Source organism: Fusarium sambucinum, chromosome I, assembly GCF_050947815.1.
Source record: "Fusarium sambucinum isolate potato_lamoka chromosome I, whole genome shotgun sequence".
Classification (NCBI taxonomy): Eukaryota; Fungi; Ascomycota; class Sordariomycetes; order Hypocreales; family Nectriaceae; genus Fusarium; species Fusarium sambucinum.
This window is the reverse complement of record NC_139294.1, coordinates 11,738,234-11,749,693: the sequence shown is the minus strand read 5'-3', so window position 1 is coordinate 11,749,693 and position 11,460 is coordinate 11,738,234. Positions and strand designations below refer to the sequence as shown.

The following is an 11,460-nucleotide window of genomic DNA, read 5'->3' as shown; positions in this document are numbered from 1 at the left end:
CTACTAATTATTCATGAATATATTGTGTGATGTTCGCGGGAGAAGGGTACATGCAACAAACTGATTTCCCTGCGTATATAATACGAGGGGTCAAAGCTCAATACGATAAATGATTCAGCTAATTAAAACACACGCCTTCCAACTACCGAATCTTTTTGGCTAGTGCAGGGGCTAGTGTCTCTGATATGAGTGCTAAATGAGGAAGGTTTACGAGGCAATCCTCTAATTGGCTCGGTCTTTAATATGCACAGCTATAACTCGAACGTTTGCGGAGTTTCTTATGGAACAGCACAGACAACTCCGCTGGCCTTGCGTAACGCGCTGTAAGTCTAGCCTGCCATATAGTAACGCATTTTGGGAAACGCCAAACTTTAATGCAGCGAGTATGAAGCAAGCGAGGGCTAAACTCTTAACTCTCTGTCAATGAATTGTAAAGTTTCCGATGTTACCCCGACTCCGAAATTAACCTCCCCTTGGTACCTCGAATAATTATCAGTGAGGTATTTCCGATATCCCATGCCATTAAGCAAGCACTGGCAAAGTTTGAAAAAGGCTTGTATCGAGGAAGGTGTCTCCGCGGCCTTCGACCCTTCTTAGAAAAGTAGACTTCATCCTTTCATGGCTATTACAAATAGAAACGTGTTTCGGAGATGAGATAACGCCAGAGAGTTTGATAAGTAGAGTCATCGATACCTGGGTACAAGGCTGTTCAAACCCGACTTTCTACTTCTTACTCATTCTACCGATCTTCAGGTGGTGCTTGGACCAGTGGTCAACAGTGGCACAGGCAAACATGGTGGCCGAAGGCAAAATCCGCCATTGATCTCTACACTATAATCCTGCCATAAAGTACTGTCCCGGGTATAAAACTTCGACACTACTGAATCTCATACTCTCAATCCCTTCACGTATTCCTTGGCGATATCGCCAAAACCAACCATACAGATTGTAGCCCAGGCTGCTACTCCAATTCGAGGCACGACACCTCTGAAGAGCCCCAACGGGCCTGAAGTAGCTAAGATGCGCTTGGCTGCAGATACCATAGATGGGTTTGATGTGTTTTGGCCAGAAGCCCGCGACTGCATTTCCACGCGAAGGACCTTAGAAGTTATTAGTATTCAGCCGTAGGTATCATGTCTGCCATTAATTGACTCACTTCGAAAGGTTGATTCCAGCAACTCAATGCTCCTCCTACTGTTGACGCGGCCATCTTCTCCCAGATACTAAGCTTTGCATCTGCAGGCTTTGACTGTATGGTACGTATTTGGCCTTCAGCAAATCTCGCGATACCAATGCGGGAGGCCCATCCACTGATTTGTCGTAGAGCAACAGCATTAACTCCTCGATTAACACCACGGATGCCTTCTTTTCGCAGGATGCCAAGGAATACTTCCATTGTACCTGGAACACGTGCGCCTGGTTGGACGTTCTTTGGTCGCGTAACTTCAACAGTCTTCATGCAGGTCGTCGTACCTTGCGGTTGGAATGTCAGCGTCGCTCGATCTGGTCTAGTCTGTATTATGGAAGGTTTATCGACTTACCCATTGTGAGATATGACTGAGCTGCGCCACCAGCGACGCCACCTAGTGTACCAGCCATTGCCGGAGAGGCGCCTAGTACAGCTTTTGAATAATATTCGACTTCATTTGAAGCCAGGAAAAGAATAGACCCTTTGGTCGAACACTCGACCCATGCCTTACAAGGATCTGACGTTAGCAAGGTCGATAGAACGAATCTGCTGTAATACTTACCCACGGAATGAGACCTTGGTAAAATGCTCGAACGCCTCCACGAGCCCACGTCTTGCTGATGGCGGTCGGCAAGTTGTCTCCTCTGTTTGCTGCGACATGTGTTTTTACAACTTCCATTGGTTGGCCCAAAGAAGTGACTGTGAAATATCAGTTGTGAAACTTTTGAAGAATATTTATTAATATGAGGAATAAAACTAGCCTTGAAAAATATTCAGGCAGGCCCCAACTAACAAGTTACTCCATGAGATTGACTTGCGGGTTGACTGAGTTTGCCCTAGGGTAGGCGATGCAATGACGGTGGCAGCCATAACGAGATTAATGATGGTTAGCAACAGTCCGAAGCTAATCTGCATCAAAAGTTTTTTTCCATTAATATATTGAAATAGACTTGAAATACAAGGAGTTAGTCTTTCTGTCTTCGGTGAATGGTGTTGACTAAGGGTATTTATCGGAAAGTTTCCGATCCGATGAGACTCTTGGAATCGGAGTTATCCGAGGGAATCATCCGCGATTTCAACGCTAATGCTAGCGCTAACCCGCTTCCCCGCGTCTTCCCACAGTTTGTTGATTTAAAATCCAATTGATGCCACTGGTTCAATATTGCAGATACCATCGTGCAATGTTGTAGTGTTAACGAGTGCACATCCGATCACTAATACCTTTCATTTAGCTCATCAACACTCCGATAACAATGTTGAGAGCAAGCCGGAAGATACGTACAGGCTCCGCCGTTCGGTCCTTGGCTACTGTGGCTGGAGTCAGGGGACAAGCACCGTTGAGTCGATTTGAACCCGACCACAGCGTCGGTTATGTCGGTTTCCTGGATAAACTCTCTCGTATGAGAAAAATGTAAGATACCTCTCTATGTCCGTAGTTAAGTGCTACTGACTCAGCCACTCCTAGTCTTGATCGCCCTCTTACTTATGCAGAGAAGGTTCTTCTCACACATCTTGATGATGGACAAGATGATAAAGTCATTCGAGGCTCAACACAACTAAAATTGAGGCCACGACGCGTCGCCTGTCAAGATGCCACAGCCCAAATGGCCATCATCCAATTCATGACAGCAGGACTTGACAAAACTGCAGTTCCTACCACGGTTCATTGCGATCATCTTATCGTAGGTCGGGACGGTAGCGAGAAAGATCTTGCTGGGGCACTTACAAGCCATGGTGAGGTGTATAAATTCATGTCAAGTGCTTGCCAGCGCTACAATATGGGCTTCTGGAAACCCAACGCAGGCATCATCCATCAGATTGTGCTTGAGAACTATGCTTTCCCGGGTGGTATGCTGATTGGCACCGATTCTCATACGCCCAATGCTGGAGGCATGGGCATGATTGCTGTCGGTGTTGGCGGCGCGGATGCTGTTGATGTCATGTCTGGCCTTCCATTCGAAATCACAGCGCCTGAAATCATCGGTGTTAAGTTGACTGGCCAGTTAAGCGGCTGGGCTAGTCCTAAAGGTACGTTGTGCATGGAACCTTTATGATGCTTTTATTAACAAAGTAAGATGTCATTAGCGCGGTTGCAGGGATCCTTGGAGTTAAGGGTGGTACTGGAAAAATCATTGAATACTTTGGCCCTGGTGCACAAACGATATCCGCCACAGGGATGTCTTCTATTACCAACATGGGTGCTGAGACAGGAGCAACTACATCAATCTTTCCTTATTCTGAGTCAATGTCTGCCTATTTACGCGCGACAAGCCGGCCTGAGCTGGCTCAAGCTCTCGAAGTGGCTAAGCATGAGCTACAAGCAGACGAGGGTGTCAAGTATGATCATGTAATTGAAATCGACCTATCTACGCTAGAGCCTCGGATCAACGGCCCATTCACTCCCGACTTGTCAACACCGATTTCGAAACTGAGCGAGGCAGTTCAGAAGAATAAATGGCCGCAAACGCTTTCTGCTGGACTGATTGGTTCATGTACAAATTCTTCCTTTGAAGATCTCTCCCGAGCAGCGAGCTTGGCAAAACAAGCTCTGGATGCAGGCTTGAAGCCTAAGATGCCACTGCTCTTGTCTCCTGGAAGCGAGCAGACTAACCAGACACTTAAGCGTGAGGGTGTCACCGAAGTATTTGAGCGTTTGGGTTCCAAAATCTTGTCCAACGCCTGTGGACCTTGTTGCGGTTCGTGGGATAGAACCGAGATGACAAAGGTATTTTGTATTTTTTTTGTCTTTGATTCAACACATTACTTACACTCAAACAGGGCACGCCGAACTCGATCTTGGCATCATACAACCGAAACTTCACTGGACGTCTTGATGGAAATCCCGCGACCCACACATTCCTCTCTTCACCGGATATGGTTATGGCCAAGGTTTTCTCTGACGATCTTGGTTTCAACCCTCTGAAAGATAGTCTTGTCACTGAATCTGGCCAAGAATTCCGCTTCGAACCTCCTAGCGGTAACGCACTCCCAAAAGAAGCGTACGAGAACACAGATCATGTCTACGATGCTCCTTCGACAGATCCTCAGGTCCGACAGGCCGTGACTGTTCAAATATCACCAGACTCCCAACGCTTGCAAAGATTGGCGCCATTTAAACCTTGGCCTGGACAGGATTTCCTCGAGTGTCCCATTCTGATCAAGACTACGGGTAAATGCACGACGGACCATATCACTACTGCTGGTCCATGGATGCGTTTCCGTGGTCATCTCGAAAACATTTCTAACAATACCCTTATCGGAGCTGTCAACGCAGACAACCAAGAGGTCAACAAGGTCCTGAACCAAATTACCGGATCGTACGGGGGTGTCCCAGACACAGCCAGGGATTACCAGAAGCGAGGACTTCCCTGGGTCGTTGTAGCAGATCACAACTATGGCGAAGGATCATCTCGCGAGCATGCTGCACTTCAGCCTCGATACCTTGGCGGTGTGGCTATCATCGCTAGATCATTTGCCCGTATTCATGAGGCCAATTTGAAGAAGCAAGGCATGCTCGCGTTGACATTCGCCGATGATACCGCATATGATAAGATCGAGGCTTCGGACCGTATCAGCATTGTCGGACTCACAGAATTGGCGCCCGGAAGGAATGTGCAGCTCAAGATAACTTCAAAGGATGGTACGAGTTGGGAGACTGAAGCTAAGCACACCTTCACTCATGAGCAAGTTGAGTTCTTCAAGGCTGGAAGTGCTCTGAATGTTATGGCTAGCCGACTTTCCAGTAATTCACCATCAGCCTCTTTGTAGATTTCAACACTTTATGTAGTTATAAGTCAATCCCATTATCATCACAACTGATACAGTCCATTATATAAATACATTTTACTGTATGCTACCTTTTGCAAGGTTCCTCTATCAAACTATGCATTATGAAGTTAGTGGATTGCGTCTAAGATTTATATCCAGACGTGATATCCAAATTCAGAATGTCAGCATTGTTGCGCCCTGGGGGGTAGTACATAGAAAAGATAGCGGCAACTGGGAGTATCAACTATTTTCTGCATAGCAAACCAACATTCTAATCTTGTCACTTCCAATATATCGTCCCTTCCATCAGACGCCGGGCTGTACGGAAAACAGTCGCCTTGGACAACTCTCCAGCATCATCAAATGATGCGTCTACTCGTAGTCTACCACTAGCATGACAAATCTCTAGACCCTCTCCCTTTTCGCTACCTTCGAGACAAGTTGCAACTATGCTTCCGGGTAGCTTTGCGGCGGCAGCTGTGGCCAAAGCCACGGTCACTGGAATCGCTTTGTGAGCTTAGCCAACTGACATGGCACGAACGTTAATCTCGCCGTTTACTGGCTTCTTCCTTGGCGACACAATGGATATCTTTGGAACACTCCCAGGCACATTATTCAGGTCTTGGGCAAGGCCCATCTTAATAGCAGCTTGGCGACGGATGGATTCGAGTTTATCCTTGAGTATCGTGTTCGCCTCGATATCATCTGACGATAGCTCTCCATCGACATCAAGCTCCGAGGCGTAAACGAATACACACGGATTGCCGACGTCGATACATGTCGCACAATACTCATCAAAAGTATCCACAACATTTCCGGTCGGAAGTAACTTTCCAGTGCGAGATCCAGCTGGCTTGACAAAGTCGAGCTGGACCGGTGCAGCTGTACCAGCCACTCCGTCAATGGTAAAATCACCGGAGGCGACGGCCTCTCCATCCACCACTGGGAACGTGGCGTTGATGATTTTGCCCGTATTTATATTGTGAATCCGGACAACGAATTGTTCTTGAGAGCCCTCTGGAGCGGGCACAAGTCCAGAATCCACCGCATAAGGTCCAACAGCAGCCGACATGTTGCCACAGTTACTTGAATAGTCAACCTTGTCATTTTTGATGCCTATCGACACAAAGGTGTAGTCAACATCGGCTTCTGGATGTGTTGGAGGCCCGACGATGCAGACTTTTGATAGACTGGAGATACCTCCGCCCATGCCGTCGAGCTGTCGTCCGTACGGGTCAGGACTGCCGATGACACCACGGAAGATATCATCTCGCTCGTTGACTGGTGGCAGGTCTTGACTGTTGAAGAAAACAGCCCTCGAGGATCCACCTCTGTAGTATGATGCAGGTAGACGATTCTGACGTGTGAATGTGCTCATGTTACGAGATTGGATGACTCTTAGAGTTCGATTTGGTTGCAATTGGTGAAGGACCCGTATTGAAGGTAGACGAGGCATGATTAGGATAAGCTGGGGGAAGTCAAGATGAGTTGAGGTCTCCGGAGGTTTCGCAGACAATAAAATGTGTATTAGATCTCAATTAGCCCTCAATTCAAGTCCAGTTTCGTTGTCGGAGATGGATATATCATACCGGACTAGTCCGACGAGGACGGCGATCGGACACCTCCGATACATAGCGTCCGTCGAATTGATTGGCCATTAATAAGCACGGCTAAGTCCCATAGTGGATCAGTTTTCTTCGGAAAACTGCCGACATCAACATTCCCGAATCTCAACAATCGCATTGCTCAAACAGACGGGGGTATCCCGCGATCAACATGAATGACCATGAAATGGATGTTCGGCCGTCCGAACCTCCCTTGGTGTCCGGTCCACCGATAAGGCCGAGTCAAACTCCGACTCCGCGACGACAGTTAAAGAGGAACTCGGCCGCCTGTGAGCGCTGTCGAAGACGCAAGCAAAAGGTAATTCCACAATCGTTAACTAACACCTTTTCCCATCAATGACGCTGACTAACTCTTCTAAAGTGCGACGGGAAATTGCCGTCATGCGGGCCTTGTCTCCTTGTCCAAGCCAGATGCGTCCCATCCGAGAGGCTACTCATTCGGGTAGACCCCAATTGTCAATGTGAGGCTCTGAAGGACCGTGTCCGTGATCTTGAGAGTCAAGTGGAGGCATTGCGTATAGGGAGAGCTAGAGATGTTTCTTCACCTCGTCCCTCTCATCCTTTCTACGAAGAACCAGAATACACAACAACCGAACGCGTCGCGTACCAGGGACGCATACTCCTACCCACGTTTACCGAGTCTGATGGTGGATCTACCCTGAGGCCACCCTTGCGAGGGAGCTTATGGCAGCTTTGGGCAGTCGACACAGATATTCATGAGCCCCCACGACCAACCACCAATGTTACCAGCCTTCCATTGCCACCCAACTCGGAAACTTTGGTCGAGGTCTTCTTCAAGAATCGATGGCCTCAACTGCCATTTTTTCACAAGCCAACATTTATTGAAAATGACTTTCTACCTCTGAAGAGAGCCGAGTCAGTTCGTCCGTTATCATCATTCAGAGTCAATATGGTTCTCGCGATAGCAAGTGCCGAAACAAATGCCAAGAATTTGCCTCAGCAACAGCATACTCATAAGGCCTTCTTCCAAGCAGCTATCAAAGACCTCAATACGGTCCTTTTGGCCGACGACCTGGACTGCATTCAATGTCTTCTTCTCTTGTGCCTCTATGGAACCAATGAGCCACAGTCGGTCAACATCTGGTACACCCTTGGTCTGGCGCTACGCATCAGCATGGGTATGGACCTTCATCGAGAGGAAACTTCCAATACGGGCCAAAGTCTGCTGTCTCGAGAGATGGCCCGTCGCATCTTCTGGTGTACTTATGCCTTGGATCGCAGCATCTCTATAGCAATGGGCAGGCCCCTTGGCATAAATGATTCAGATATTACCGTACCCCTACCTCAGCAGTTAACAGATGAACAGCTTTGTTCTGTAGAAGCAGTGCCGATTCTCACTCCGAACCCCAATGATATGTCAACTTTTCTACATGTCATTAAACTACGCCAGATCAACAGTTCCATCTACATGTCTTTATATGCCGCCTCCGCTAGTGCCAGCAACGACTACGACAGTCTAGATGCTCTACGTGAGGCCCACTATGCTGAACTAAATACATGGCTTGTTACGGCACCTCGCTATGGACCAGCAAGTGGTGTGGCCATGCTTCAAACAGCAGAATGGTTTCAAATAGCTTACCATTATGCTGTCCTTTCTCTACATCGTCCATCAAGGGTGTTTCCCGTTAGCAACATCTCTTCACTTAGACTTTGTGCAGACTCTGCTATAAGTCTGATAACGTGTTATAACACCTTGTATGCCAAGAACCGAATTACATACACATTCGTAGCGCTCAACTCGTTATTCATGGCGGGCGTCACGATGTTGTATGCATTAAGGTCTAGTCCAGTGATTCGGAACGAGTTGAGTAAAGGCATAGCAAAAGCCAACATTGACATGTGCCAGAGACTTTTGCACGGTGTATCTGACGGACGCTCTGTTGGCGAGAGATGTGCTGTGGTTGTGGGGAGGCTCGGAAACGCCACAATGGACGTGTTTGATCGAGAACAGCAACTTGATGATGATATTGATACCGAGTTTATGTCGTGGTTTGGGCTCAAGTTGAAAAAGATTCAAAACACTGAGATGGGACAACAGGTTACCCCAAGTGTTGACATCCCTTGGAATGACTTGTTTATTGATGGGTTTAATTGGTTTGATGCTGGAAACTATAATCATCTTGATCTTACAGCTTGATGCCGTATAAAAAAAGTTGAATGCTTACAAATATAGCAATAACAGCTAAACAACTATAAATTACATCCTTGCTTCCTCAGAAGCCTTCCAAGACTAGCTTTCCAAACTAAGCGAGCCCAAGCTAAAGGAATATGTGCTTGAAAGCTTTGTTGCAATGAATGTGCTCGCCGTAGAAATATGGCGAGGTCATGATTATCCTTCGATTCGGCATATTTGATAGCACGGGGGTTAATAGTTGCGCCCTCTGCCACAATTATGTTCACCAAGTCTCTATGTCCCCTTAATATTGCTATAGTTAAGGCTGTCCTACCTCGCATGTCCATAGCATTGACATCAGCGTGGTGTTTAATCAATAGATCAGCTATGGCGGACCTTCCCTTCTTAACGGCCAAAATTAGAGGCGTCTCTTGACAGAAGTTCCTGGTCTCAACTTGTGCGTTTAGCTGAAGCAACTTCTCGACAAATTCAGTATGTCCTCTCCTACTTGCAATGTGGAGCGGTGATGCTGAGCCCGGTTTTCGGTTGATTTCGTTAATATTTCCACCCTTATCGACAAGTTTGGAAAGGGCGAAGGTATTGCCGTAGGTAGCAGACAGCAACATAGGTGTCATGTATCGATCATCCATTGCGTTCAGATTTGAGCCAAGGTCCACAAGCAAAGTGACAGTCTCATCTTTCATAACCTGAATTGCCCAGTGTAAAGGCGTCTGTTTATTTCTATCCGTCTCCTCAATACTACCAGCCAATTCTCTAATAAGAGGTTTATCGCCCATCCAGGTCGCAAGATGAATGGGGGCTCGGCCAAGATTATCTCTTGCGAAGATATCCATAGCTTGTCGAACATTTTCAGAAGTAAAGGGAAATAAATAGCCGTTACCAGACAAGGCTGCGCAATGTAATGGTGTCATACCATCAACTCCTCTGGCATTGGGATCTGCTCCATTATCGATGAGTAGCGTCACTACCCGGAAACTTCCGGATAAGAAGGCATAATGAAGAGGCGTCCAGCCGCTGATATCTTTGGCATCTACATCGTGTTGTTCATGCAAAAGAGCTTCAGTCCAAACTTCGCATCTGGATGCATAATGAAGTGGTGTCCAGCCCAGGATATCCAAACTATCGACATACTGCATGAGTTCTGGAGGTATATTGCGCTTTTCTGGGTTGGGGTTATATGACGTCGCTCGATATCCGTGAACAGTATCTTTGCGTAAGAAATTTGGGTCATTTGGAGAGAGTGAAAGGAAGCGGTGGAGTGGCGTGAAGTTGCAATCAGCTTGCTCGTCATGTTGGATTGGGAAGTGATCTTGACCCACGAAAAATGCGGCTTCCCAAGGACGTTGCTGACGGGAATAGAGTTTCTGTAGTCTCATCAAGAACTCTCGATTTGGAAGGCTTTCTAGGGCTGCCGCGAGCCTGTTCTTAACAAGAATGGCATCTTCAAACTGAACTTTCTTTTTTTCCCATTCTCCCACCATTGAGAAATCAATAATTCGAACAAAATCAACTATCATCGCAATCGATCTCTTATAGAAGTAGCTTTTCTCTGGAAATCGCTGGGCTAGATCAAACAACCGCTGATAGACATCGCCGGCTTTGTTCCAGTGTAGCACCCTTTGATGCTCAGTGGCCTCGATAGATACCATGTCGATCGTGGAATCGGGGGTACCAAGCTGTGATTGAGCTTCGAGCGGAGGGATAAGAGCAGAGTAAGCATCGGGCAGGTCTCCAAAGCCCGTGCTTTGGATGGCCTTTGCAAGATCAGAAAGACCCTTGCACTGTAGGTGAACACTGTTAGAATCTGGATTTGAGTCAAAAGTGCCGAATGACTCAATCTCAAGATCCTGCCAGATGGGCTTGTCGAGCGCTGCAACAGCATCCCACATGAAAGTATGGAACATGTGCTTGGTATAGAGTCTTTCCAGACTATCGTGAGACTGTATTGCTAGTGACTTGGGTAACTTTCTGTGTTTCTTTGATTGGGTTTCGTCCAGGTTGAGCGAGGTTTGACTGTCACCAGGTTGTGTAGAAGTTGAATCATTGGCAATTGAACCTTCCAAACCTTGACCGATTTCGCCGATGCCAACAACCTGCCATTCTTTGTATTCTCTGATTAGAACTTCTTCTTCGTCGATCTCTAGGGGCATTGGAGCATCAGGAGGCAACCACCATCTCAAAGCCCACGACAGCTCTTCAGTTCGTTGTCCAAGGATGATTAGGCCCCCTTCTGCCTGCGACTTTTCACCTCTAATCCAGGTATCGTCATTTGCCTTCAATGAGTTCCCTTTCACACCCAATCCGGCTCTCGACGTTTCCATCTTCTTACTAGTCGAATACAGCCACAGAGACAATACTGACTCGAGTTCATCAACGTGTGACTTCTATTTCCCCTCCTTGTACTCGAGATGTAAATCCACTGTTCCAGTAATGAGTTCTCCAGGTTCGTCACTAAGATTCACTTTTATAGACCAGGTGAAGGATGTTGCTTTCGTTGTGGGGTAGAGGGTGTTCATCGTGGCCTCTATAGCCTCCGCAAGGCGAGCGGCTTCCGAGGTTACTGGGCTTTTCCAATCAGCCAGCTGTGCTAAGAACCTTCTCAGGTCCATGATTTCTTGTGCGTTGTTCTTCCCACGAGCTATTCTGATGTCTGGAGATGGCTCTAGGGAGTCTTCATTCTGTTGGTCCCGATTCTCCGAGTTGTCCTCTGGAGAGTTCTCAGG

General features: G+C 47.2%; 5 protein-coding genes across 5 annotated transcripts; 2 read left to right on the top strand and 3 right to left on the bottom strand.

The window, feature by feature from the left end:
• Window positions 1-887: 887 nt before the first annotated feature.
• Window positions 888-2,059, bottom strand: FSST1_006541 (uncharacterized protein; the record flags this gene model as incomplete). Its single annotated transcript, XM_083232920.1, has 5 exons — window positions 888-1,100; window positions 1,157-1,473; window positions 1,542-1,695; window positions 1,752-1,888; window positions 1,951-2,059. 5 exons carry the CDS (start codon window positions 2,057-2,059, stop codon window positions 888-890), a joined length of 930 nt encoding a protein of 309 aa, XP_083089971.1.
• Window positions 2,060-2,442: 383 nt separating this feature from the next.
• FSST1_006540 (uncharacterized protein) lies at window positions 2,443-4,957 on the top strand (the record flags this gene model as incomplete). The annotated part of the gene is made up of 4 exons (XM_083232919.1): window positions 2,443-2,600; window positions 2,655-3,217; window positions 3,265-3,914; window positions 3,968-4,957. The coding sequence occupies 4 exons, from the start codon at window positions 2,443-2,445 to the stop codon at window positions 4,955-4,957; spliced, it is 2,361 nt and encodes a 786-aa protein (XP_083089970.1).
• Window positions 4,958-5,237: 280 nt separating this feature from the next.
• Window positions 5,238-6,413, bottom strand: FSST1_006539 (uncharacterized protein; the record flags this gene model as incomplete). Its single annotated transcript, XM_083232918.1, has 2 exons — window positions 5,238-5,340; window positions 5,488-6,413. 2 exons carry the CDS (start codon window positions 6,411-6,413, stop codon window positions 5,238-5,240), a joined length of 1,029 nt encoding a protein of 342 aa, XP_083089969.1.
• Window positions 6,414-6,733: 320 nt separating this feature from the next.
• FSST1_006538 (uncharacterized protein) lies at window positions 6,734-8,740 on the top strand (the record flags this gene model as incomplete). The annotated part of the gene is made up of 2 exons (XM_083232917.1): window positions 6,734-6,880; window positions 6,944-8,740. 2 exons carry the CDS (start codon window positions 6,734-6,736, stop codon window positions 8,738-8,740), a joined length of 1,944 nt encoding a protein of 647 aa, XP_083089968.1.
• Window positions 8,741-8,793: 53 nt separating this feature from the next.
• On the bottom strand, window positions 8,794-11,058 carry FSST1_006537 (ankyrin repeat domain-containing protein; the record flags this gene model as incomplete). Its single annotated transcript, XM_083232916.1, has 1 exon — window positions 8,794-11,058. The coding sequence occupies one exon, from the start codon at window positions 11,056-11,058 to the stop codon at window positions 8,794-8,796; it is 2,265 nt and encodes a 754-aa protein (XP_083089967.1).
• Window positions 11,059-11,460: the final 402 nt, after the last annotated feature.